Source organism: Pollicipes pollicipes, unplaced genomic scaffold, assembly GCF_011947565.3.
Source record: "Pollicipes pollicipes isolate AB1234 unplaced genomic scaffold, Ppol_2.1 Scaffold_4002;HRSCAF=4701_pilon_pilon_pilon, whole genome shotgun sequence".
NCBI lineage: Eukaryota > Metazoa > Arthropoda > Thecostraca > Pollicipedomorpha > Pollicipedidae > Pollicipes > Pollicipes pollicipes.
The window spans coordinates 37,808,652-37,836,513 of NW_023596420.1; the positions used below are offsets into that span (position 1 = coordinate 37,808,652).

The window sequence follows — 27,862 nt, forward strand, 5'->3', positions numbered from 1 at the left end:
CCCACCTTTCGGACATATTTCAAAAACATGCTACAGTAAGCCATCAAGACTAGTATCGTCTATTAAAAGCCCGGGGTAGTGTCACTGCAGCGCCATCAAGACATAGTGTGGCTGTCAATTTCACTTATCCTCTGAGTTTAGATCACGCAATGAACGCTTCGTAACAACACCACGCATCTTCCCTGCAGTCGTGGTCACCGCCGACGTGACAGCCACGGCGCGCAGCTCTACTGGCGCGAATAAAACAACTGCATTACGCGTATTATTTTGTATTCATGTATTGTGTTACTTAATATATACATGTATATCCGTATTGTGCATTTATACATATATATATATATATATATATATATATATATATATATATATATATATATATATATTACTAACCAAATTGTGCGCGTCTGCCGCAACAACAAGTGAAAAGTACAAAACAGGTAGGGCACTCCTTTTAAATCGATGAGTGCACGCCCTGAATGCTCTGGTCACCAAACAGCGTCCTCACATGATGGGTTATCGTCAGGACAGGTCGGAACACATCTCACCAAATCGCGCGCGATTCCCAAACATCACCGTCTGGGGTACAAAAGGCACCTCGGGACACACCGCAGCGCCATCAAGTCGTCAGAGGCATGTATCTGAGCCCATGTCGCCTCCTGTCGTGGAGCAGTGCGGTCAAGATGCCGCGATCTGGACCTGAGCCGGACGACACCCGAAAACACAGGTCCCGCCCCCTTATAAGGCGTCCATCCACAGAGCTGTAGCAGCGATGCTCCGTGTTGGCATCGAGAAAAGCCGGGTAAGAATGCTTGTTTCAATTAAGGTCGGTGGGAGATGTTTTATACATGAACGCCCGTGAACTTTTTAGCGAACGCTGAACAGAATGTCTCGAAGCCGAGAGTAAAGAGGAAAGCATTATTTGCCAGGTTACGTTTCGGGGAGCGACACCCGTTGTCTGGAAGCCCCCGGCAAGAATGATGACGTTGGTAGTACTGGGCGTCGTGAAAAATGTTATCCATGCGGCCTGACGAACAGCAGGTTATGCAAAATAATGTACAGTATATATGATACAGCATAGGTAAAGGTGCTAGTAACGGTTGCCATTCCAGCCGACTTTAGCTGGGGTCTGCCTCAGTGGTTTTTACCGCGATGCTTTTTACCGGTTGAAGCATACATAAACTGACGGGAACTGGGTAATTTATGATACGGTTGTGTTTTAATTAAAGTCTTACCACACAGTTCCCACGTGGTATTTTCAGGCAAATTGCCAGCAAAGGCACAATGATGCAACCATGTGATCACAGTATCTGTTATCCATCGCTTGAGTGGCACACGAATTGGTATATGTGAGCGTGTGTCTCATGACTCAAACGCATGGATTCAAAAGTCAGTAGCGGCAAATCTGTCAAGCCTCAATTAGTTTGTCAACATTATTTTGAACGACTTGCATGGATGACTGGGTTCGGAACGCTTACTAAGCAGAGCTTGTTGCGCGTGCTCTGTAACCCACCGTAATGAGGTCAATAAGTAAGACTTGATGCAGTCTATGGGATTTTTCTGCCTCCAGTCCGTTTGCCAGACAGGGATGTGTAGAGTGTTACGTGATGTGTCCTGCAGTGCTACGTGACCTGTCCTGCAGTACTACGTCACGTGTCTTGCAGTGCTACGTGACGTGTCCCTGTGGAGCTACGTGACGTGTCCTGGAGTACTGCGTGACGTGTCTTGCAGTGCTACGTGATGTGTCCTGCAGTGCTACGTGATGTGTCCTGAAATGCTGCGTGACGTGTCCTGCAGTGGTACGTGACGTGTCCTGCAGTGCTACGTGATGTGTCCTGCAGTACTACGTGACGTGTCTTGCAGTGCTACGTGACGTGTCCTGCAGGGCTACGTCACGTGTCCTGCAAGGGGGCTGCGGCACGGCCAGCCAGGGCCGGGCTGGCCCTCTGGCCATACCGGGCGCCCCAAAGCCCAAATCGTCATTATCTGGCCATACCGGCTGTCAGCTGACCTTTCCATACCGGTTGAGCTTAACGAAGCGCCTGCTCTGAGGTTTAGACCCAGTTCGGTTGGGTCACGTGTCCAGCATGTTCCGCGTGGACCCCGGGCTGGCTGTGAAGGTAGTGCGATGGATACAATGAGCTATGAATGAATAACTAAACAAAATAAGCAGTGCAGTAAAATATTCTTGGTCGGTGCATACACTACTTGGTACTTAGCTCCACATGTGTGCACAATGACAATAACAACACTCATAATACGAACTGGAGCTGCACTACTGTCTGTCCTACAAATATACAGCCTATAAGTGATCGGGCAAGTGTCTTTCGACAATTCTCTGAAAATGTAACGTGCGGTTGCGGTCGGCCGGGTATATCGGCACTCAGCTCTTGTCGGGCTAATTAAATACAAGTCCAGATCAGGGCAGAATTTTGTTTTCTTCGCCATTACGCATTACGGCAGACTTATTCATCATGGTGCTACGATTGATGAATTCCTCTCAACGGACGCGCTTTTGCAGGCTTTGGCTTTGTTCTCACTTGGTTGTGCAAACAGTAATTGTTCCCTGCATCTTGTTTAACAATTTATAATGGTGTAATTCCGGATGGCCAGGACCCTATTATTTTCTATGTAGACGCCATAGGCGCCAAAGCATAAACATATAAAATATGTGTGAAGTACTACGCCTTTTCTCTTGATTCCATCGGCTTCCATTACGCATTGCCGCGCAGAAGTTTCTGCCAGCTTCTGCCTGCTTTCTGCCACGAGCTTCGTGCTCACCGGTTTTAGCCGGTAAAAAGCGGACGGTAGAAAGTGTTTGTTCCAGCTGGTTATTGCCGACTCTGGGACGGCGCTTGTAACGTCACACGCGCCGCCGGACCAGCGCGCGTATGTCGTCAGTGCATTATGTCCTTGGCAAAACTCGTCCGCGTCATGCCCTCGTGTTTGTTCGTCGGCAGCCAGCGCGATGTATGTGCGGGTTCGTCGTCGTTTGCTGACGGTGTGCGTGCCGGGGTTACAGGCGACGAAGCGGCAGACGACGCCGACCCAGGTGACTCCGAAGCGGGGCCCGGGCCTTCCCTCGGGCCAGGCTGTGCCGTCTCGCTCGGCACTCTTCAGCCCCACCAGCTACTCCCCCACCGTGTGAGTACCGACACCCCTCGGCGCTGATCCCATCGGGGGGGGGGGGGGACAGGTACTGGGGAGGGACAGGTAAATCTCATTACCGCCGGCGGCGGGGAGGGGAGGGAGCGCCGATATAATCTGGACCCGACGTCAACAGGTGGGGGAGAGGGGAGAAGGCTGGGGATTGACGTCGGTGGACCGAGCTCGACAAAACACCTTTCACTGGCCGAGACAGACCCGGAAGTCCGTCAGATTTGAATTGAAGGGTGAATGTCGTTAGGGTTTAGTGCCTTCGCGGAAGGGTTCAGGCAGACGCATGGCTGGATCGTAATTGCCGAAATTTAGCGTGGTTAAGTTTCTGAAGCCGGGGCCCGGGATTGAGTTTTAGGTAAGTGCAAGCGGTTCACGCTTGCTGCGCTGCGCGAAGAAGCGACGCTCTAGGCGTCAGGAGCGATGCTCTGGGGGCGCCGGGAGTGACGCTCCGGGGGTGTCAGGAGCGACGCTCTGGGGGCGCCGGGAGCGACGCTCTGGGTGCCGGGAGCGACGCTCTGGGGGCGTCAGGAGCGACGCTCTGGGGGCGCCGGGTGCGACGCTCTGGGGGCGCCGGGAGCGACGCTCTGGGGGCGCCGGGGGTGACGCTCTGGGGGCGCCGGGAGCGACGCTCTGGGTGCCGAGAGCGACGTTCTGGGGGCGCCGGGGGTGACGCTCTGGGGGCGCCGGGAGCGACGCTCTGGGGCGTCAGGAGCGACGCTCTGGGGGCGCCGGGAGTGACGCTCTGGGGGCGCCGGGAGTGACGCTCTGGGGGCGCCGGGAGTGGCGCTCCGGGGGTATCAGGAGCGACGCTCTGGGGTCGCCGGGAGTGACGCTCTGGGGGCGCCGGGAGCGACGCTCTGGGTGCCGAGAGCGACGCTCTGGGGGCGCCGGGAGTGACGCTCGAGGGGCGTCGGGAGCGATGCTTTGAAGTGGCAGTCGTAGAACTTAGCTTAAGTAGAAGCAAAGGAATTAGCTAAAAAGTGGCCTTCAACCTTAGTAATCACCTGGCAGTAGAAATATCGTCATTATTGTGTTACATCAGCTATCGTAACGTTATGGACTATATCACCAAATCGTCAGTAGTATCGTCGCGTATTGTCATCATAGGGTGATGAAAATACCGAAGCGTTGTAGAATTACTGCAGCCTAAGAGCAAACTCCTTGCAAAGGCAAGCGAACCAAATGTTTCAGCACAACGTACCTAATCGCCTCAGTATCTCACTCGAAACGTCTTTTGGGCGCAAGTGCTTCCTGTAATCACGCGCATTTTAAAAAGTAAAAACAACGTGTGACTCATTCAAAATGCTATAATGAATGTGATTCTTTCGCGTTATGTGCAGATGAGTTGGATTACGAAGAAAAACTTCCAAAGTCTGTGGTTGTGCTGACACTGCATCAACTTGAAAATAAGCTATCCGGGTCGATTCTATTTTCCAGGTGTAAAGCCGTTTGGATGTAGCCCTCTCATTCCTCTTCATTTTGCCGAGATCAGTGACGTCATGACTCGTTGCCAGACGGTGCGGGTATCGTGGCACAAAGATAGTATGATCGATTCGTTCTTTGCTTCTGTCTTGTTTCCCCGCACCACCGATGCAAAGCGCCGAATTGTGACGCGAAACGGCAGAGATGGCGACCCTTTGAACATAGCCGATGGCCAGACGTTCTGAAAGTGACGTGGCTTACTTTGTGTATGTCATGCATGTCATAGTCGGGTATGTCAGATAACACTTGTGAAATTATAACCAGGGATATCTCAGTCTCCGGGCAGGCAGGCACTGAGCGTGCTGTGTGACAGGGATGACGGAGATGAACTGGCATAGCTGCACAAACACTGCCCCTGTATGTTTGAGCATGACTTCCCGTAGACAAACGGATGGTGGCTTAACCAGTGAAGAATGTTGCTGCTTTGCGATTCACACAAGTGTCAGATTGCTGGTGCTAATGCAAGTTGGTCTCGGCATGCCGGGTCTCCTGATGTCTTCGGAAGCATTTCCGGAATAAACCCAGCTTGTTGTAAGGTCAGTTAAAATTTAAAAAAATAGGAGCGTAGACCGGAATTCGGTGGCATAATCGCCATTGCGCCTGTCGAAAACGGCAGACGACTTCGAACAGCTGTTCCTCCTAATGACGACCTGCGAGAGCGGAAAGACAAATAAACACGTAAAAGAGCAGTAAACACCAACGATAAAGAGCGGTAAACAGATGACAGATACCCCACTCTCTTTCCGGGACCACCAAACACATTTATTGGTATCATTAGTACCTATACTCTGCTGCCCACGGGCCTTGTTGTAATCTTTTATTATTGACCATGAAGCTGATCTCGCGCACGTCCCTGAATCAAATTCCGATTCAGCTTCTCGTGGGCGCCCGGCAGTCCCTGTCTTTCTGTGAAGCCAATCCGCTACTGGTATGCACACGATTTGGGCGGGCGTTTGTTTTTGCATTCGGTTTGTTGCTTGGCTCAGTGCCTCAGGAGGCCTCCAGGGTGTCGTTTTTGCGGCGCTTGTTTGGGTCTCATTCTGGTCGAAGATCACGCTTCCTGCGTTACACTGATTTTGGTCCCAAATAAACAGATTTCCCCTGTCCGTTGCCATGCTATTCTTAAGTAATGGTGCCGCACTGCTTGGATTTTAGCCAACGTTGGTGTGTTACGTGTTGCTTCAAACATCTAACCTCCCCGTTGTTGTCATCAAACAGGAGAGGTATTGCGTAGATCGATGACATTTGTTGCTTGTCCGTCTCAAACGCAGACCAGTGTTCGGCGTCGTCAATTTTCAGGTCCTTATGGTGCGGTCGTCAAATCACCGGGTTGGACAGAACAACTTCACACAGGTCCGCAGCTCGCAGTCGTCGTTCCCACCGACATCTCAACTGGCGCTCACAGTCCCTGCCTCGACACATGTCTGAATTGTTGCGAAGCGCGAGGTCCCTGCGTCCGCCGATGTCTGAATGGGCGCGAATCTGCAGCGTCTGCGTCGGCCGATAGCGCCGGCTGCCGCTCCCGGCCGCTCCATTGCGCGTGGTGGGGCCGGCGGCGCGCTGCAGCGCTCTCGCGTCCTAGCGCCGTGCCGAGATGTCGCCGGCTGGCTTGCCGGACTGTGGCGTCTGTTTGTTTATCCAGCCGGCCGGCCGTAGTGAGGGGCGGAGGGCGCCGCCCGGCGCCGCCGAATCCTCCCGAGGTGCTCGGCCGGCGCCGCCCGAGACTCGTCTGCAGGGCCCGGCGCCGCTCGAGGCTCAGCTGCAGGGCCCGACGCCGCCGAATCCTCCTGAAGTGCTCGGCCGGCGCCGCCCGAGGCTCGTCTGCAGGGCCCGGCGCTTAGGCCTGTCTGCAGGGCCTGGCGCCGCCTGAGGCCTGCCTGCAGAACCTGGCGCCGCCTGAGGCTCGGCCGCAGGGCCCGGCGCCGCCGAATCCTCCTGAGGTGCTCGGCCGGCGCCGCCTGAGGCTCGTCTGCAGGGCCCGGCGCGGCCTGAGGCCTGTCTGCAGGGCCTGGCGCGGACTGAGGCCTGTCTGCAGGGCCTGGTGCCGCCTGAGGCCCGTCGGCAGGGCCCGGCGCGGCCTGAGGCCTGTCTGCAGGGCCCGGACCATGATTGGGCGTGTTGTCGACCTCGGTGGTGTCAACCGTGACCGAGCGCAGGTCAGGCGGGGCCCCGGGACAACGACTCGTGCTCGGGCTCGTGACTTTTTACGACCTGGACGCGTTGAACGGTTGACGGTTGATCCCATTCATTCCAGGTGAATCGGAGTGGGGCTTAGTGGCGCAAAAATAAACGCGGATTCGGCCCAGACTGGGGTTGTCATACTAGAATTAAAGCGAAAAAGATGGAATTGGTCACAAAGAATATGATCGATGTTCGAGCGAATATAATTGGTGTCATAGAAATGGTGTTGCCATACCAGTCGAAACGCGGAATCCACGTATCATCTTCCCCGCGAAACGAAAAGGGCAGATGACGGATCATAAAATCCTTAACTTAACACAAAAGTTGAACCGAGCACAGGTTTTGAAATATGCACGTGAGACAACTATGGGGATATCAGTGCCAGGTGCACTGCGTAGCGTAGGGGAAGTTCGTAGTGTCATTGGTGCCACGTGAACCGCCAGCGCCCATCGAACAGGAGGTTTGATTGCGCATATTCATGCTGAGGTGTAATAGCGGCGGTCGCGTCAAAGTCGGGACTTGCTTCTTAAGTAAATGTGCGCCCCTCCGTTCGGCATATTATCCCCCCCCCCCCCTCCGCGTAATTTTGAATTGACTGACGCCGTCACTGTCGTTTTCGAGCCGATGTGTTTCCGCCTCGGACTCGTTTCACCGAGTCAGAGTTAGTCGCGGAGTCGGACTCAGATAAGGTTCGGGCCCGTGCTGGAGGATTTTAGAAGCCTGACGATCGTATTCGCCCTCGACTGAAAGTCAAATTTCAATGTTTTTTACCAAGCACGGACATTATTGTTACAACATACATATGCGAATAGCACAAGCTTAACGGCTCGGCGTGTGGCATGTGGGTAGTCATCGCAATCCATGTTAAGTTTGGTGAGTCAGTCTCGTTTCGCTGGGGTTAAGTCAGGTCGAATTTGTGTGAGCCGGATTAGCCACCGCTAGAACTTCGTAGTTGTCAGCACATGCCCACAATTTTATAGCTGTCCCGATACTGGCTTAGCATGCGAAGTGAGGATATTATTAGGTTATTTTTGGGTCGGGTGTGAGCCTGCCGTGTCCGATTATATCCTCGGTGGTCTCTGTCATCGATAAGCGGTCGTAAAATTACCTTTGTCGTGTGCGATGCCGTAAGGAATCACCGGACTCGATTTAAGGATTTAAAACCTAGGCATGTGCCTGGACTCCAAGGGATCGGATTCGTTAGCGGAAGAATGATAGGACTCTCGCTCATGTAGCGCGCCGGTTGGACCGAGGACTTTTCCAAAACACCAGGATTTGATCAGATCAAGTCAAAGACCTGTCACAGACAAGCCCGGACACCCATTCGTGTACGTGGTGGTGGGGTCCGACGACCCGCCGCATAGGTCAGCGTTTCCTACCGTTGGAGGTCACCACGACTGGGGTTCACTTGCCGGGGTCAGCCCCCGTGACCTCGACTGCGGCGAGCGCCCCCCGTCCGGCGGCGTCTGCCGCTGGCTTCAGTGCGCCCGAGTTCGTTTAGTTAATGTAGTAGTGACGTGCGGGCTCTTGGAAGTCAATTCTGTTCTAATCAATGTTTGTATGCACCGTAAGGCTCGCCGTTCAACAGTGTGGGTAAGGCACGGCCGTTTGTTTCATGTGGTATGGCGTGCAATAATGCCGAAAACAGAAACTGTCAACTGCAGGTCGTTCAGGTCACACAGTACAGCCAACTGGTGCTCAGGTGTGTTTCCAGTGTCGTCCCAGCATGCGTTTTACGCGCCCTCCGATGATGGCACGCCCAGCAGGGCGCCCTGACCTGACGTTCCTCACGGGACGACCTCTGACCCGACTTCGTCCTCCTCAGGACGGCGCCCTCGGAGCGGTACGAGTCCCGCACGGGGCGCGGGGACGTCATCGCCAGCTGGGGTCCCGAGGTGGCCGACTGGACTGCCGACGCCGAGCCGGCCGGCCCGGCCGCGCCGCTCGGCCCGGCCCGCCTCCAGCGGCCCTACCGCTACATGTTCGAGCGGCTCCGGGACCGCACGGACGTGCTCAACGCCCACATCCTGGCGCTGGGCGAGAGACTGCAGCGCCACCACGGCCTGGAGGAGTACGCCCAGCCGCACGCCGTCGCCCAGGTACGGCTGGGGACGGCACAGCGGCTGCGGAGGACATCGTTCGAAGACGTCAGACGGGTGGCGTGAGGCGCGGGCGCTCTGTGTCTCACGAGGCACGTCAGGGCTCGGCCAGCACCCAGACCGGCGCGGTAGTGTTGAAAGGAGCGCACAGCTCCGAAACGTTGGACGGGGACATTATTTTCTGCAGTTGAACGGAAGACGGGAGGTCTGTGTAACTGGAAAGTCAAAAGTGAGGTTCTAAGTGGTCTAATCATCCAACCGGTGGTCCAAGTGGCGTCGTTTTGGTTAAGTTAGAGGTCTTTCAGACCGTTCGAAGCCATTCGACTATTAGACCAGCGGACCATTTCAACTGGCATGCTACTCAGAGGAGCCGAATGAGTTGGGTGAACAGCGTGACCGTCTCAGGTGACCTGGGCTTTCCTCACCGGTTTCTGCCCCGCCCTGGGATGCCAGCGAGGCTTACGGGGCCTCTCGGGCGGGACTCCCAGCCGGGGGTGGCCGCGGGGCTGACTCACGGAGCCGCCCCGGGGCCGGCGGCTGCAGCTGCCCGCCTTGGGACGAGCTCCTGCGGTGGCGCGGGAAGAACCAGTGAATGGGAGCGGGGGTGGGTGCGACAGGATGCCGCCAGGTGTCCCTTACCCGGATGACGTGAGCGGGCGATTCCAGGCGAAGGCGCGGGCTGGAGCGCGTGGGAAAGCGACGACCCAGAGCCGGGGTGCTCGATGTCTGCACTGCCAGCACCCGATTGCAGCGCGCTATTTACATACGCCGTCCTGTAGCGGGACGTTTGGAGACGCTCGCTGCAGCTGCGGTGTCGGCGCTCTGTTCCGTTAGGAAGTCAGACGGCGAGAATCGGTCTGCATATCTGTCGTGTGGTTAATTGCACATCACAGAATGCTCCATTGAATGACCCATGGTCGAGTCGCCTGTCACGCCGACACGACAGCCACGGCGTCAAATTGACTTCGGCCGCCGCTTTGCAGTTGAGGTGTATGGTAGCGCCAAACCACTGGCAAAATAATGCCTCATTGGAAAACAACGGCACCGGTCTGAATGAAGACTGCTTCTCGTAGATATGCTGTGCAGTTGCTAGCTGACAGCGTATTGCTGCGAACCGGCTGCCGTCAGTATTTCGTTGTGACGGTCTGTACGGTTCGCGCGACAACGCCGTAGGTGCCATTGACCGTCAGTCCTGCGTGTATCTGTCTATCTGTCTATCTGTCTATCCCCTGCGCAGGCCGTCCCGTCATGACCGGGTGACGTCACCGCGGCTTGCTGCGGAGGCAGGAGCGCTGCCGGGCCGCCGGCACCTGTCCGGCGCCGGCTGTGACGAGGCGGCCGGCCCGGGTGGCCTCCGCCGGTTTGAGCGGCTCCCGTCTGTGATCTGACCGTCACAGACGGCGGCCGGCCCGGGTCCGTGACCCCGTCTGAGCCCCGGCCGGTCTGAGTGGCTCCCGTCTGTGATCTGACCGTCACAGACGGCAGCCGGCCCGGGTCCGTGACCCCGTCTGAGCGTCTGCCGGTCCGAGCGGCTCCCGTCTGCCATCTGACTGGCCGGCCGAGGGTATTCCGTTCGCTAACAGACGTTTCCCCGCCTCCGTACCCCGGTTTTTGGCGTGTTGGGACCACTCGACACCTGTCGGATCTTCTCCGGCCGGGTCGAATGGGCGTCTTACATCGTTTAGACGTATAATACACTGATTATCTCGATTTGGCGTTCATGTCAGATTTGCATCGCGTATGACTAGGGGTTTTGACTTGAAATGAACCGAAATTTCTCCGTTTGTAACGACTGGGCCACAGCTGTGAGCCTATCTGAAACAAGGCGGATGATGAGTGTTGAGATGACGTGTTCAAAGCAGGATCTTTCGGCGAAACTAATTCTGTTTGGCGCTAAGTGGGCTCTTGGTCGATCTTTGTGATGCGGTAGCATGCTTTGCGAATACGGATTATATGGATAACGCCATCCGAATGCGTACATACTAAATTGATTGCATCACGGGCATTCGATTGGTCAATTTGCGTGAGTCATATTTTCGAGGCCGTGAGTCGGTCGTGAGCGAGGACGTGAGTCAGCCGTGAGCGAGGACGTGAGAGAGCTTGAGCGAGGACGTGAGTCAGCCGTGAGCGAGGACATGAGACAGCCGTGAGTGAGGACATGAGACAGCCGTGAGCGAGGACGTGAGTCAGCCGTGAGCGAGGTTGGGGTCAGCTGCGACTGAGACCGTAAGTCTTCCTTAGCGAGGCCATGGTGAGCCTTAGCAAGGTCGTGAATCGGTCGGCAGTCGGCCGTGGACGAGGTCGGCAGTGGGCCGTGGACGAGGTCGGCAGTACGCTGTGGACGAGGTGGGCAATCGGCTGTGGACGAGGTCGGCAGTCGGCCGTGGACGATGTCGGCAGCTGGCCGTGAGTGAGGTCGTGGAACTGGGATCTGAATCTGGTGCTGCTCAAACCCGCTCGATAGTCTGCGATCTCGTCCGCTGCCGAGCTGGTTTTCAATACGAATGGCCGATGAATTGCTGGTAACAAAGCTATCTCCCCCCTCCCCTCCGACAGCGCGAAGATCGGTCCGTGGTCCTCCCACCCCTTTCACTTCGCCCTTCCAGTCGCTGCCGTCCATCTGTCCCTCTGGTCTGTCCCGGCCTCTGCTGCGGCCTGCGCGCGTCCGTGGTCGTGTCGCGCTGCCCAGTGCATGGCGTCTCAGCCTGGCCGTCTTCCGAACACCGACCAGTCAGTCGCCTGCGGCCGGCGCGCCGCGCCGCGCGGCTCCGCGCCACGGCCGGCATCCCGCCGACTTCCTGAACGGCTCCCGCGCCCGCGCCGGCGGCCGGCGCACGTGACCTGTGACGTCAGCGGGCGCCGACCACGTGGGGCCGGTCGTTCCCACCGCCGCGCCGAGCGGCCGCTGCCGCCGGCGTGAGCCAGTCGCTGCGGACGGGAAGGGCGGCGGGTGGCCGCGTGCCGGCGCCTCCGGTCCGTCTGCAGGCCGGGCTGCTCGCGGGATTTGCAAAGGGTGACTGATGGGCATCGTGAAGTTGATAAGGTCGCGATACACGGCGCTGATCCAATCACGTTGACAGTCACGTCAATTTCATCACAGCGTCACCGCTGTTAACTGCCGCGTTCCCCGTTACAGACACCTAGTTAGGACCCATTCTCCGACTGTCTGCGCCACGTCTCCCTTGGCGCCAAATCCTCCGCCCGGCCGGTTTCCCGCCGGCGCGCCGGCGGGCGGGGTGACGTCACGCCGGGCGCGCGCCCGGGGCGGCGGGGCCGATACACCGGCGGAGATACGATCTGGGCGACGACTCCGGACGGCATCTGAGTCACCGGTCGTCGGACCGCTGGCCGGGAGACAGGCGCGGGGCGGGGCCGACTGATACGGCCGGTGTGGATGCACGGAGGCGGCGCTGGCCGGCGGGGCACCCGCCGGCGCGCCGCGCGCTTGGAGCGCGGGACTCACGGAGCACGCCGGCATTCCGCGGCGCAGTCCCGGTGCACTGTCGCCGCCCGAACAAAAACGTCTCGCCGCTCGACCAACCCACTCCCAGCGTCAGCGTTTTTGCCGCCTTTGTCCCGCTGCAACGTGGCGGTGCGAGAATGGCGCCGGCCAGAGACATCTGCCGGGAACATGACCAAACTGAACTTCCGACAGGAGCCGGTGTGCGCTGTCGGCCGGATCGCCTGCGACGGCCAGGGTCGGCTCAACTCCAAGTCGATCCTGCTGGAGGGAGGCAAGGGCACCTACGGCGAGGCGCGACACGTGGAGCTGGACGTGTCGCAGGTCCAGGACGTTGGCCTCTTCACTGGACAGGTACTGCGCGGACAGGACTGGTGTGAAGGAGGCGCCGTCGGTGTGTGCGGTCGGCTGCTGCACTGTTCTTACGAGGCGATTTTAATTTGAGGACAGAATTGGGGAGGGTACATCCCGCGGCTCCCCTAAGACACGCTCACATTCCACTGAAAGCATGGCAGAAGACTGAGGCGGTGAGGCATTGCACTAGCGCTATCAGTATAAACCAGCCTGGGGAGTTCTTACCTGTGTTTCTACTAGCGCCTTATTTTCCTTACTCGTTTTGCACATCAGTCAAGCTTTAAATGCGGAGTGCTGGCACTAAGCAAAAGTACAGTGCACCCCCCCCCCCCCCCCTCCCCCTGAATTATGCCAGCGCGACTACCATTCGCGCCGGACCACCGAATTTCAGCAGCTTTGTGTCGCCTCATCACCCGCGTGAACGTCTGGTTCGCCTGCCGTCCGCCAGGTGGTGGCGGTGACCGGGGTGAACCCCACCGGCAAGACGTTCGTGGCGTCGAGCATCTTCAGCTCGGCGCCGCCGCCGCCCGCCGACCCGGCCCACCTGACGCACGGTACGTCGGCCCGATGATGTGGCGCCATCCGCCGCGAGGGGCGGAGGGGGTGTGAGGGGCGTGGGAAAGCCTGGGTGGTTCCCGGCCGCTGCGGTGGGCGCAGGCCGGTGCTGGGAGGTTCAGACTGGTGTCGGGCTTGCGGTGAAGGGGATTACAAGAGCCGGGAATTCTGGTGGGTTAGGCCGGCGGTATCAGGACGTTCTCAGTAGGGGAAGCTGGGTAACGGTGTGGAGACTGGGCGTCAGCTGCGGCACCCCATGATCCTCTGTGGCGGTGGTCTGCCGTCACAGCGGCAGCTCGTGGTGCTATCGAAGTCGAGAACCTCTGTCCAGCGGCTTCGTCCGATCTTTGGCCGGGACACCACCATCTGATGGCCTTCGTGCCCTTGTTCCCCCTTCCCCACCCCTCCTCCCCCCCCCCCCGAAGCCAGCACGCATGCCTTGGTGGCATGGTCCCTGCCCCCGGGGACTCCACCTGTGTCCCCGTCATATGCCTCCCGTGACCCTCGCCCCTGCTGCGTTCTGTATGTGCGTGCTTTGATCCTCCTTCCCTGTTGGTCATTATCCTTGTCCGGGCCGTGCGATGTCTCCCCTCTGAGATCGGCATCTCGGTCCTGTCGTCGTTATGGCCAGCAGACGACGTTATGCCGTCCATGCGTCCCTGCCAGCGAGCGTCCCTGGTCCGGTTATGTGATGCAGCCCGTCCCTGCTTCCCTGCTTCCCTGCCAGCGAGCGTCCCTGGTCCGGTTGTGTGATGCAGCCCGTCCCTGCTTCCCTGCCAGCGAGCGTCCTTAGCCCGGTTGTGTGATGCAGCCCGTCCCTGCGTCCCTGCCAGCGCGCGTCCTTGACCCGGTGGTGTGACGCGGCCCGTCCGTGCCGCAGAGCTGACCCTGCTGGCGGCCTGCGGCCCCTTCACCACCGCCGAGGACCTGCTGTACACGCCGCTCCGGGACCTGCTGGCCGAGGCCGCGCGCCTCAAGCCGCACCTGCTGCTGCTCATGGGACCCTTCATCGACGCCAAGGTCCGTCCCCGTGCCCTGCCGGGCCCTCCGGAACGCTGGTGGTAATGGTGATAGTTGCGTGGTGCTTTGCTGACACGAGGTCGGTCACTGCGGCGGAGGAGGGCGGCGGAATGGTGCCCACCGGGCCGGAGCTGCACCGCACTGTGTAAAGTACCGTATTGTCGGGACAGTTACGTGGGCAAACGGTGGCAAGGAGCCCACACTTCCCTCCGGCAGCGCTCGTCTTTCTGGGCACAGAAGTGTGCGCATAGCTTGTGTGGCAGCAGCCACGCCTACTTTTGGTGACAGTGGCAGTAGTATGATTTTGTCATTGAAAGGTAATTGTTCTAGCGGCTTTGTCAGAACACTTTTTGTGTCTCTGCTCAGGATGATGATGATGTGGGGCTATAGGGCGCGTCGACATCAAAGGTCACATTACGCCCATAACGGCTCTTGTTCAAAGGAGCTCCTGTCGAATCAGGTGACGGAGGGCTTCTCATTCAGAGAGGTCCAGTGCGTGTACTGGGAATCAGTAGCACTTGGTCGTTTAGAGACGCAGTCGCCCAGTAGAAGAGACCGCAACAGCGGGCCGTAGTCAGCGCTGATGTCCTCAGCATGAGCGGTCGAGACGCCTTAAAAACAATGTCCGTGGAGAGGGGAGGGGGTTCTTACCCCTGATCAAGGCGACATTTGGTGCACAAATCGTACATGTCCTTCGTATTTGCGAATGCAAAATCGGACCGATCACCACGCCACTCGCAGTATCACTGGCGATACTCCAGTGCCAGCGGCGCCACGGCCACCTGGTGCCGCCTGGGAGGAGCTAGAAATCAGCCGAAAATTCAGGCCTCATGAATGGAGGACCAAGATCGGGAAACGAATTCAAAACTGAGAACCCGGGATCCTACGTGAAGGGCGTCATTTTCCACCCACAAGTTTGCATATCGGCGCACGGCCACGATGCAAACTGAGCGATGGCTGAGTTCTCGAGAAGTCGAGGGCTGGGTGAAGGCTTGTGCTGCCTGAGCGCGAGACTCAGGTAGTCACTCCCAGTCCGGAGACACCCGCACCGAAGCTACGAATGGAAGCTCCTCACGCGCGTGACCCAGGTAGTCACTCCCAGCCCGGAGACACCCGCACCGAAGCTACGAATGGAAGCTCCTCACGCGCGTGACCCAGGTAGTCACTCCCAGCCCAGAGACACCCGCACCGAAGCTACGAATGGAAGCTCCTCACGCGCGTCACTCAGGTAGTCACTCCCAGCCCGGAGACACCCGCACCGAAGCTACGAATGGAAGCTCCTCACGCGCGTGACCCAGGTAGCCGCTCCCAGCCCTGAGACACCCGCACCGAAGCTACGAATGGAAGCTCCTCACGCGCGTGACCCAGGTAGCCACTCCCAGCCCGGAGACACCCGCACCGAAGCTACGAATGGAAGCTCCTCACGCGCGTGACTCAAGTAGCCACTCCCAGTCCTGAGACACCCGCACCGAAGCTACGAATGGAAGCTCCTCACGCGCGTGACTCAGGTAGCCACTCCCAGTCCTGAGACACCCGCATCGAAGCTACGAATGGAAGCTCCTCACGCGCGTGACTCAGGTAGCCACTCCCAGTCCTGAGACACCCGCACCGAAGCTACGAATGGAAGCTCCTCACGCGCGTGACTCAGGTAGCCACTCCCAGCCCAGAGACACCGGCACCGAAGCTACGAATGGAAGCTCCTCACGCGCGAAGCGAAGCGCACCATTTGGTAGGTCTACGCAGAATGTGCATGTCGGTGCCACTGAGCGGGGTGCGGGACAGTTTAGTGGGCGTCTAGACAAACTTATCCTTGCCATTGTCAGTCCTGTAGGACGGAGATACAATTGACACCGACGCAGAAGTTGTTGGGAGCACGCTCTGGCAAGCGTTCTCTAATGGTAGCGCTGTGGTGTCTTGCCGTGCTGTCTGCTGGAAACAAGGTGTACTTATCATTATTAGTGCTGCGAACCTTGGCGAAATCCAGCGGGTGGCTATTCTAGCGCCGCGTCAGTACATGCCACATAGATAAACGCAGAACACGCAACACATGCGAGTGGGACGCAACGCCAGCAATACACGTACGATGTTGTAGAACATGAGCGACTTGTGATACAATCAGTACCTGCACGTCATGGCCAGTTGGTCGATTTAGGTGGGTTCTCTGATGAAAGACATTGCTTTTTCCTTGAACTCATTTCAGTTTTTGCACTGGCGTGTGGCAGCAGAGAGGCACTTCCATGCCACCACGACTCGACAGGGAAATGCCCTTTTCATGCACTCTAAGCGAGGGTGTTTTACACCGCTCGTCTGCAGTGCAGTTTCGTCATCGGTGGCTCTGGTGTGCCGCTGAAAGCCCGTGGCCGATCAGACACGTAAATGGCGTGATGCAAACATGTGCAGTCGCGGTGGGTGCCAGGCTCGTCGAAATTAGGCCAGTTTAGCTGTTTTCTGGATTCCGTGATGTGATCTCCTGCATTTGCCGGCAACAATGCTCACCGCGAAGTTAACAGCCTTATCAAGGCGCTGGCGCCGAGCGACTGTTGTCGGGGCCCATGCAGGTAAGCAATATCTGATCTGAGGGAAGGCCAGTGACTCAACTAGGGACTTTATTGTGGAGCTGGGAAGCACATGCATGAGCTTGTAAATAGTTATCAGGGAGCCAAAACAGCGCTGAGTAGTTTTGGCCGTTTGATGCTGCCAGCTGATATTTTTATCTAAGAGCACCCCTGGTACTTTGATGTACTCTGAAGGAGACAGCTGGGAGTTATCAAAACTCACTCTCAGCCCGGCAGCTTTAGGGTGTTGGTGGGTGTGCGAGCAACAACGAATTCAGTTTTGATGGGTTGATCTTCATGTCATTGTGACGAAACCATACTGGGACTGCAGTCAGATCGGACTCAACACACGGACGCAGCTGTGGGAGACCACAGGCACATGGTGATGATTCATGCATGAGCTGCATGTCGTCTGCATATGACACCAGTTTACACGTAGCTGAAACACAACACTGGGTGTCGTTGGTGAAGAAGTGGAACATCAGCGGTCCTACTATCCTACCCTGAACCACGCCATACGCGACCTCAAGGCTCAGCCCGTTTCCACCCTTCACAGGTTGTCGGCGGTCGGTGAAATAATCCGAAAACCAGTGTGGTGAAATACCATAGGATTCCAGTTTGGCTCAAAGAGCGGACCGGTCTACACAATCAAAGGCTTTTGGCAAGTCAGTTGAGCTGATGGTGGTGACCATACCGGCGTCCATGTTGTTGCCTGTGTGGCTAACTATATCGATGACTGCATGCTCGGTGGAGTGGTGAGGACGGCACGCGTGTTGTGAGTCCACAAGAATGTGGTGACAAGTCACACATTCTAAAACCTGGGTACAGCCTCCTCCGTCAGCCGCGTTACAACACTGAGAACGCCGTAATTCGACCGCTCCGACACCAGTCCCTCACTGCGACAATCGTGCACGAAAAGCACGATTGTCGCAATTTTTGCAGATGGTCGGTACGCTACCGGTGGTGATATAGTGGTTTACAACGTGTAACAGCTGGGGGTCAGCCACTTCAAAACACTTCCTGATCACGGATAGGCATACATTGTGCGGACCTACTGTCTTGGAGTTGTTCATGCGGCGCAGCGCGAGACTGAGCTCCGTCAGGGTGACCGGTCTGACGCGGAAAGCGCCACTGACCACCCTTGGCAGCTGCAGAGGCAGGTCCGCACCGGGTTCGCTGTTCAGGGTGTTGGCAGTACGCTGCCCCACTGTGGCGAAGTATTCGTTGAATTTGTCGGCGTCTGTCGGGTCCAGAGTGTTGGTAGATTTTGGCGGTTTGTAAGCGATGGCGTATTTCTTCAGCTTGCACCAGGTTTTCTTCGATGTTTCGGTAGGGTCGCACTTGAAGAAGTCAACTTTGGGGGGTCCTGAGCCGACTAGTGAATTCCTTTTTGAGGGCCCTGTTCTTACGTTGTGCCTCGTCCGTCTTCGTGACGTCACGCGCGCGCCGAGCGGTGTCTCGCCTCCCCTGCGGGTCGTGCAGCTCCTCGCTGCTGCTCAGCCAGGGCCGCTCGGAGCGGCGGAAGCTGATCGCCTTGACAGGGCAGAGAGCGTCGACGTGCAGGTTCCAGTTCCAGGTTACCGCGAATCCCGACTATTAAGATTTCAATCGGAGAACTAGGAATCGCACCGCGTTGGTTTTCTGTAACGAAGGTGAAGTTTACAGCATCGCTCACGTGGTGAGCAGCACCAGGCGCAGACGATCTATCAAATAAATCGCCATGGGTCGTTATATATCTGACAAATGAACACTCTTTCGTCGCAGCGCGCCAAACCGACGCAGTGTCATTTACGCGGCCGGCGGGGGTGACTCAGATCTGTAACGCCCCAGACCTGTAGCTCGGACGCATCGCCTGCCCTAGCCGTTTGAGAAAATGCTCGTGGCCATGCGCATGGGCCTTTGGAATTTAGTGTTTCAATATTCGGCCGCTTGGGTGGCAGGGATGTCGATATTTTGCTCATGCTATTGCACCCCGGCTTGTGCTCGCTGTCTGTTGCCTATTCCCTTGCTCAAAAAAGGCCAATCAGCATATGAGCGGGCGGCAGTCAGCCCAGCATCCAAGCGTCTCAGGCGTCATGTGCGGTCCGGGCAGGTCCTGCCTGGAGCCGGAAGTCGGTGTACCACGCTTTGATCGGCGAACTACGTCTTGAAGCGAATGTGCTGGAAGGGCGGGAAGGTCAGAATGCTTGTAATCTCTCCTGCACGGCATTGACTGATGCTGACCCCCGTGGTACGGAAGCCGTACGGGTTTTCCGTGTTCTTTCCGTCATTGGTGTCCTTGCCGTCTTGGCATCGAACTCACGAGTGTTAGACTGAGCGTCTGCCCGGTCTGGTGCGATGAGTTTGTCTTCATAAACATGCGATTTATGCCTCAGATTTTACCGGTTGCTGATCTTTGAAGCGCATTGCGCTGGTTTGTAGTAACTCTGAGTAAGCAGTCAGTCGGGACTCTTAAACAATCCGTCGAAGCACTTAGTAGTCAGTTGGGGCTCTAAGTAGTCAGTAGGGTATCTTAAACAGTCATTTTGACTCTGGAGCAGTCGGTCGGGGCTCGTCATCATCATTATCATCATCAGGCGACTGGAGTAAACGTGTGCTCACTAGACAGCAGCCATCCATCACCGGGGACTGCGCAGCTTCCGGAGACCGAACGGGTCCGTCTGCTGCCGCTGTAGGCACCCGCCAGCGGTCCAGGCATGTTCGGGTTGAACGCGCTCTGAAAGCTCGAGCAGCCCCTGGACAGTCACGACTCGCAACTCGCTCATTGGCGAATCACCGGTGGCTGATTAGCGCGCGATCTTGATTTTTTTTTGTCGGATTCAAGGCGATCTTGAGGTGTTTTCCTGGTCGGATTCAGGGCGATCTTGAGTTGTTTTCCTCTTTGGATTCAAGGCGATCTTGAGTTGTTTTCCTCGTCGGGTTCAGGGCCGTTTACTCACCAGCTAAGAGCACCGGAAAGCCGACAGAAGACATGTCTGGCATGGCCAGAACCGGTCCGGGTATGAAATGACTGTGGCGGATGACGCGTCCGTAAGCACCAATGTTTAACGTCATGGGGAATGACAACTCGGAGGTAGAAATGCTGACGTTGCGGAGTGCGGAGTGCGGAGTGCTGGGGAAAGCTTCTGCTGGGCCAGCCATTTCTCCTGTTGCAGGTTTGAACAGTGCGCTGTCTGCCTGGCTACCAGGTGGTTGGGTGCGTGTGGACTCGTGCCCGTGTGGCTAGGGGTATGGAAACGCGTGCAACGCATTTGTATGGGGTCGCAGGATCGTGAACATGAGGTCTGTTCGTGCCGCCGATTTTAGTACCGATGGCCCCATCGTCCGCGTAGGATGTTGACCTCCAGTTGACCTCCAGGTGTTCGTCCCGCTGACGGGTGTTCGTTTTCAGATTATTGAGAACGAGCTGGCGGAGACGTATCAGCAGCTGTGGAACCGGCTGTTGGAGCTGATGCGCACTGCGCTGGCCGGGTAAGTCAGATCAACATCATCCGTCGACTTAGCTGTTGGGGTACTCTGCCGTAACCCGACTGCTGAACCGGCAAATCAACACCTTTATTGGTCAGATTGTTCTGGATATCGTTCCTTTGATTATGTGATTCTCTGAATGCAGCTATGTTACTCCGGGCTCGATGGAAGTGGTGGTCGTTGAGGTGCAGCCTAGGGCATTCCTTGTAGATCATACCGTGAGGATAACAATTGGTAGAGAAATGGCCTTATTCGTAGGAAATTCAACATTCTCGAACTCCAATTGGTGCAAGTAATCTGCTCCATCTCTGTTCACTATTTTCAGGTATTAGATGTTTGCCCCTTGATCATTGAAGGTGCGGCTTCACGTGGCATGAGAGCTGTAAAAATAGGAACTTAGAAAGTCAGGATGAACCCATGGCTTTCAGTGACGCAAAACCGTGAGGGATACGCCCCCACAGTCTATAACAAAACGCGGGCCGTCTCCCACACCATTAGACACCAAAAATTGTCGCATGCGTGCACTTGTTTCGGTGGAGCGAGTAAAAGTGTGAAATTTTTACAGAACGCTAAATTAAGTGGCACGGTCATGGGCACCGGAAGTTCTCTCAAGAAAGGAATATATTCTTCAATTTTTTCTTTCCAGCCATCATTCATAGGGGTAATGATAACTTTTCAGAAAGTTGTAATTTCCGCTCGTCTCCCACGTGCCCCTCCCCCGGGCCCTTGTTTCCCCGTGCCTCTTCCGTCGGTGTGTGTGTGTCTGAAGCGAAGTGTCTGAAGGGAAGAAACACGGCTCTTAAATTGTCGCGGAGGTGCTGAACCGAACATTGTGTTTTGTTCTCCAAAATAAATCTCATTCGGATATTATGGTGTAGTGCCGCCCTACTCCTGTCTACTACGGTGCTGCTGTGAGTTATTATAACATATATATATATATATATATATATATATATATATATATATATATATATATTTATATAAATCCCTGTCTACGGAGCTCGTGTTCTATGCACGAAACGGACTTATTGGTGTTGCTCTTCCTACACATAGACTGCAGCACACATTTGGACGGAACGCGTTGTCCGATGTTGCGTTGTTGGTGTTGTGGACGTGCTCGCTACCTCGCAACCTCCCCCCACCCCCGGCTGTGACCGGACTGCCGGGCCTCCTGCTCAGCGGGGAGCGGGCTCCGCTGTATCCTCGCCCAGAAGTGATCACCCGGGGGCGGCCCGCCACGCTCTGTCTGCTCGCGGGACTCAGCAAACACGCGGGTCGGGCAGGGGTCCGGCGGCCTCGGGCCTCGGGGCTGCCGGCTGGCCGGCTCGTGGCGTGCTCAGTACGCTCCTGGCGCGGCGAGAACGGGGCCGCCACATGCGACTCCGCGGCACATGTGACCCGGCTGCCACCCCAGGACTGGCGCCTCCCCCCCCCCCCACGTCCGCTAGACGCCGTAGGCGGAGCCGGCCGGACGCGTCACCCCTGCTGCCGGTCGCTCCGCTGTGCGTGCGTGACTCTGGCCGGTGTCGCCGACAGAGGGCGGCAGGCTGAGAGTCCGACTGAGCAGTCGGCCAGGCTGGAAGGCCGAGACGGCCACGCGGGTGGCCAGTCCCCCTCCCCTTCCCCGCACCTTCACCGTCACCCCCAGGGAGAGTGGTCCTTGCTGAGCTTGTTCGCCAGGCCACCACGTACATTATGGGATAGCCGTAACAGTACATTTGTACACGCGTTGTACAATGGGATTGAAGGAGCCTGCAAACGATTATTGCTGACCGCGTGTCTTCCGCCTGAAGACATCAGGACACCAGCCTTGCCCGGGCTTCAGTCCCGTTTGTGGCATGGGCCTTGAGCTCTAATGTGAGCCGACGAGTCGCTGGATATGCGTGAAAGGTTGCGCGACGATGTTCGTCGCGTTTCATAAAAAAGAATCTTTGTTGTACGTTTCGTTGGAAGTTCAGGCGGAACGTGCTCCAGGGGAACTGTTGGAGCACGACTCTGCAACGTCATCAGAACAGTTGTTGTTGATTGGAGTTTTAGGGCGCGTCGACTTCTGTGGTCATTTTGCTCCCATAACAGCTTATCAATGGCTACCTACGGCGGTAAATGACTAAAAATATATAACATTATTCGGAAATGAAAATGGTTGAGTTGTGTCTCAGAACAGCTGTAATGTGTGCGGTAGTACTGACAGCTCTTGCAGTCGTGCATAAACCTCAGGCACGCCACTGTTGTGTCTCAGCTTTGCTCAGCCGCTGTGCTGGACAGGAGGAGAACTGTCAAAACGGCTTGTGACTGATCAAGTGCGACAGGCCACCTGATCGTACTAAACACTTCCGTGGAAGGGTGCGTCGTGTGGTCCGTGAGGCCCGATGCGTATCGCGCCAGTCGTACGTGTATTGCATTCATCAGTGTGCTCCGCTGGCGGAAGTATTGGTCCGGGTGTGTTGGCTTGCGGGAGGTGTTCGTCTCCCGCCTGTTCCAGTGTCCACTATTGGGGAAACATGCAGCACTGGTCCGTCTGGGTGGGTGGACAGTTCGGCCGAGCTTCCTCCAACAGGGGTCGGTTAAGGGACTCTGAGCTTTTGAGGACTGAGAGCAGGGCCTCGCGGACTTGATATCAGCTCCGGAGTGTCCGATGACGCATTTAATGACGTATTTCACGCCCATGATTAGGGCCAGCGCTTTGCAGTAGTGTGCAGCCAGAGTGCAGCGGTCCGCGCCCCTGACGGAGCGCATTTTCAATAAGTCGCTGGTGCGGTTGGGCGAGGTATTCCTGTTTTGAGTCTCAGTGCACTGCTTAAGTGCGTATGGATCGGGAACCACGAGCTAACCGGTGACGGCATGGTTCTCCTTTAAAACCAGTCAAATGTGACGCCGGCCCTCTGACTGCTATCCAATTCCGTTGCCGTCGTGCGTATGAAATATGTAAGAAAATGGTCAACAGAGCTGCGTGGATGCCGCAGAAACATGCTTGGTGTGTGCAATATCGCTTAAAAGAGATTTTCCCTCTGTCGAAGATATTGAACTGCACCGAATGATCCTGAAAGTGGCTCTTTCATCTCAAAACCCCGTACATATGCGGAACACTTCCTTTAAGCTCCGGGCTGTTTGGAATTATGGGTTTCCAGCTGAAAATAGCTGAACCCAAGAATGTTATGAAGTGCCGTATAAATGAAGACATCAAACAATCATTGTGATATGTCGTGAGAATACTTGCCGTTTCAAGGTTGGGCATATGGTCACTAGTAAACGAGTTAATAGAATTAAGATGATTTATGGAATTAAAATAAAACTTGGGACGTTTAAAAGATTGAACATATTTGGAACGTGTAGCTGCACAGACAGCGTCAACAACGCAAGACAGCGTCAACAGCAAAATAATAGCTTCAGTCTGCCAAACATTTCTAGCAAGATTACGTGCTGAAGGTCGAGCCTGGAAAACGCGTCATATTGTTTTAAAGTTTGCAGAGTTGTGCGTCACACGCTATGAATCGCTGCTGGACTAAGGTGTGCAGTTGCAAAAGCACGAGCCGGAAATTGTCGACCCGGGATTTTCCACCGTGACTTAATTTCAACAAGTCATGCTCAACGGTCATAAGCCGGGGGCCCGCCGCTGCTGGTGCAGGCTTGGTCTAATGTTCTGATGTCGCAGCTCGCTGCAAGCCTTGCCTGGTTTGGCTGCGACGGCTGCGGTCCGCCGCTGACCTTTGCTGACCTCTGCTGACCTCCACCCCCGCAGGTCGCACACGCAGGTGCTGCTGCTGCCGTCGACGGCCGACCTGCACGCCGAGCCGGTGATGCCCACGCCACCGTTGGCCACTGCCGCCGGCCCCTTCACCATGCTGCCGAACCCGTGCTGCTTCGCCGTTGACGGCCTGGTGATCGGAGCGACATCTACCGACGTGCTCATGCACCTCAGTCAGCAGGATATCAAACTGTGAGGGCGCCACCGACCCCCCGGCCCTCGGAAACTAATAGGCGCGGATGAGAAGGGCTGCTGTTTATCTTTGTTACCAATTTCATGACTTTTAAGTAGTTATGTTAGGCGATGGATTATGTGTGCATGTAGTTCGCAACGTCACGCCAAAATAAGTACGCAGTTGGCGATGCAGTGCAAAATAAACCGCAAGGTGTAGGAGTCATTCATCACGTCGTGCACGCCGTAGTGCGGTGCAAGAGTGTTCACATACTATCAGTCATTCAGCGCCCGTACTGGAAAACACGAGCCTCTGAAAGGTGCAGAAGCCGTGACTGACGCGTGGCTTGTGCGTGGCCAGGCCGGGCCCCGGTTCCAGCGACCGGCTGGCCCGCCTCTCCGGCTACCTCATCGGCCAGCAGTCGTTCTACCCGCTGTACCCGGCCGAGGAGAGCGTGGGCCTGGACTTCCAGCACTGGCAGCAGCACTGTCAGCTGCCCGTGCTGCCGCACCTCCTCATCACGCCCTCCGACTTCAGAGGCTTCGTCAAGGTGCGGGGCGAGGCGGGTGGGGGAGGGGGGGGGGACGGTGAGACTAGCGTCTGGTGTTACGTCACCTCTCGTCTGACGCGCCGCGGATGATCGCCGCGCCATGCGTTACCGCCCGCTCCGCGCGCCAGTTGTCACATTTCATCGGTAGCCGGAAACCAACGCGGTCCGCAATCGGCGTGTTATACGTGCAGCAGGATTTTAATTATATCATTTTCTTTTGGCGTGCGACCGGTCGATTGTCCTGCTCCACTGTCACGTGGAGCGTGGGTGGTTGTGATAGTGTCGACGGACGGCGTAGCGGGTAGCCGACAGAACAATGCATACCGACCTCCGACTGACGGCGGGGCCCATGAGTGCACCCACTGTGCAGCGGCCGTGACACTGCAGCTCATGGTCCCCACCGGCACACCTCTAAACAGCCACTATTGTTGCTCCCTTGCCGCCAGTCGGGTCAGTCACTGGCGTTGTTTGTCGCACGTCCACGCTCCGAACCAGGCACGCCCTTGTTCTAGTCTCGTGAGCGCCGGGGTCAGTATGGTGCTCACAGTTCGCGCGCACACCCCGCCCATGCATTCCGAGTCTGCGGCCCACCTCGGCCACGCTCACCTGTGAGCGCGCTGTCATTGCTCGCGCCGCTGCACCGGGTGGGGGACCGCCGGGACTTAACCTGGGTTACCCGCCGCCGCTCGTCCACGTGCCGTTGGCGGCTGATCCTGCAGCTGGAGCAGGCGGCCGGCCGCGGCTCGTTGGGTCAGGGTGCGTCTGTGACGTGCTGTACTGTCGCCATGTCACCTCGCGGGAATCCTGCCGCCGGCGGGTCGCGGAGCCGGCGCCGGGTCCCCTGGCGGTGGGTCCCGGAGCGGAACGTAATGCGGGTGGTGGCTCCCCGGCCGGCCGGACGCAGTGCGGGCGGTGGGTCCCCGGGCCGGGGGGCAGCGCGGACGGTGGGACGCGTTGCGGGCGGTGGGCCCCCGGGCAGGGCGCAGCGCGGATGGTGGGTCCTTGAGCGGTGGGTCCCCGGTCGGGGCCCTGACGCTGCCTCCTACCGTCGGGGACCGTTGCTGGTGCAACGATCAGTGGCGATGGCGTTTGGCTCTGAGCAGCGGCAGGTTTTCTCTGGTGTGACCCAGACGTGCCCCCGGGTTCTAGTCCTGAGGTCAAGCGGCGCCTGCCGTCCGAATCCGTGTTTCGCTGCCGGTTGCGAGACGGTCCCTGACTCCCCAGTCATTTTTTTCTCACGTCGTGCTGGTCACTATTGGCAGACCCCATATGTTGTCCCGGACAGTCGGAGGCGACTGACTAACCCGTCGCCCCCGCCCCCTGTTGACGCGTTGACCTGTTGCAGGAGGTGAGCGGGTGCCTGGTGGTGAACCCGTCCAGACTGGCCCGGGGCCAGGTGGGCGGGTCGTACGCCAGGATCAGGACCCCGACCACCAAGGACGGCTTGTTCCAGGACAAGTTCGCCGTCCAGGTGCTGAAGATCTGAGGTGGCCACGGACACGAGCGGGCGGCGCCACGGGTCGGCGCACGATCGGCCGGGTTTTGTCTGCAGCGATTTTCCGCGAGGAGCGAGTCGAGTCTGTTGAAGTCTAAGCGAGTCAGTTACGACGTCCTTGTGTCTTGTTTCTTTCTGTGTATGTCAATAAACTGGTGAGTACAATGCCCATTCGTTTTTTACGCCTGCCCTGAGAGACATTTGGTACTTCGGATGCAGATTAGCCTTACGCTCATCACCACATACAAGGCGCTGTGAGGACAATGAGACCATGCAGGAAATGCAGACTGTGAGGAAATCCTCAAGCGCTGGATTATCATGCCTGGCGACAGCGGACAAGAGCCAAGCGCGAAAAATGCTGATAACCGTTATGATTTTTATGGACCTTATTTGATGTAGATACCAAAGTGGGGCCAGTTTGCATAATTTCTACACGCCGTTGGAGTTTCCGCGCGCCGCGGGCGTGTGACACGGGACCGGCTGTCCCCGGCGGGCGTGCTTGTCATGGCGGCGCTTTAGAGGCTGCCAAACGTCACGCTTGCCCTGGACACCATCCATCATCCATACATGCGAGCTCGGCTATCTGGGCCAGAGTGTCAGGGTCGGCGGCCAGAAATGGGTGTGTCGGTCAGTCGTTTCGAAAAAGTAGTGAAAGGTTTCTCTGTCGTGTGGTTGCGGTGGCCAGTTTTGATGGCAGTTTTGAGAATATGGTGGCAACTCCGAATGCTATCTTACGCGAAAAGAATACCCACAATCGGGCCGCAAAATTTACAGACAGCAAACCTGTAAATTGACGTCAAAAGGCGGATTCCCCAGACAAAAATCAATTCAACAGTGCTGGGTCATCACTTCAACAGTCGCCCCATGCCGGTGTGACTGTATGATAACTGCATGTTGTCTGTGCTATGCTTCCACTAGGGTTATGAATATATTACCAGTTTACCCATGACCAGTTAGAAGCCGGCGAATCTCATACGCATTTTGTGGTAATGGTACAGTGTCTGATGACAGCCGGTTTCGGGATCCTGCTTACGTAAGGACAGATTGGGGTCTGCGCCGGTGAGAAAAAATTAATTTCCACACAAGAGGTGTTAGACCTCATGTAGCATTACATACCAGCTCTCCGACATTAGCATTACATTACATACCGAGAAGCGGCTATAATGAGCCTCAGCTGTCAATAAATTAGTTGCTTGTAAATGGGCAAATGACTAAATGTCTCCTGAGTATCCTATTCACCTCGTTTCGATGCGCGAAATTGTGATAGCCAATCAAAATAAACCTCGTTTAGTCAACATAAGATCATATTTTTCATCAGCGAACGTGAATAGCAAGATGGCAGCTGCAACATGACGGTGATATCATTTCTTAAGACGTCAAGCGCAATGAACGTACCACTATTACGCACAAGAACAATTATTTCTAGGAAACGCCGCGCGGTTTGACCGGGTCAGGCCAAGCTGGTTCGCTCACATAAAGCATTTCGCCCTGCTGTGCCGTGCAGCTTGCTTCATGCGCAGCTGTTCCTCCACGCCTCAGTCGGCTTGCCCGGCATCCGCGACGAGGGTCG

The 27,862-nt window shown here is 56.7% G+C and overlaps 1 protein-coding gene across 1 annotated transcript; it reads left to right on the forward strand.

Annotated features, from left to right (window-relative positions):
* Positions 1-2,084: 2,084 nt before the first annotated feature.
* Positions 2,085-26,442, forward strand: LOC119094454 (DNA polymerase alpha subunit B). Its single transcript, XM_037217511.1, has 10 exons — positions 2,085-2,117; positions 3,020-3,141; positions 8,645-8,918; positions 12,574-12,732; positions 13,181-13,286; positions 14,168-14,307; positions 20,254-20,333; positions 24,070-24,267; positions 24,608-24,797; positions 26,143-26,442. The coding sequence occupies exons 1-10, from the start codon at positions 2,085-2,087 to the stop codon at positions 26,281-26,283; spliced, it is 1,443 nt and encodes a 480-aa protein (XP_037073406.1). The 3' UTR covers positions 26,284-26,442.
* The last annotated feature ends 1,420 nt before the right edge of the window (positions 26,443-27,862 follow it).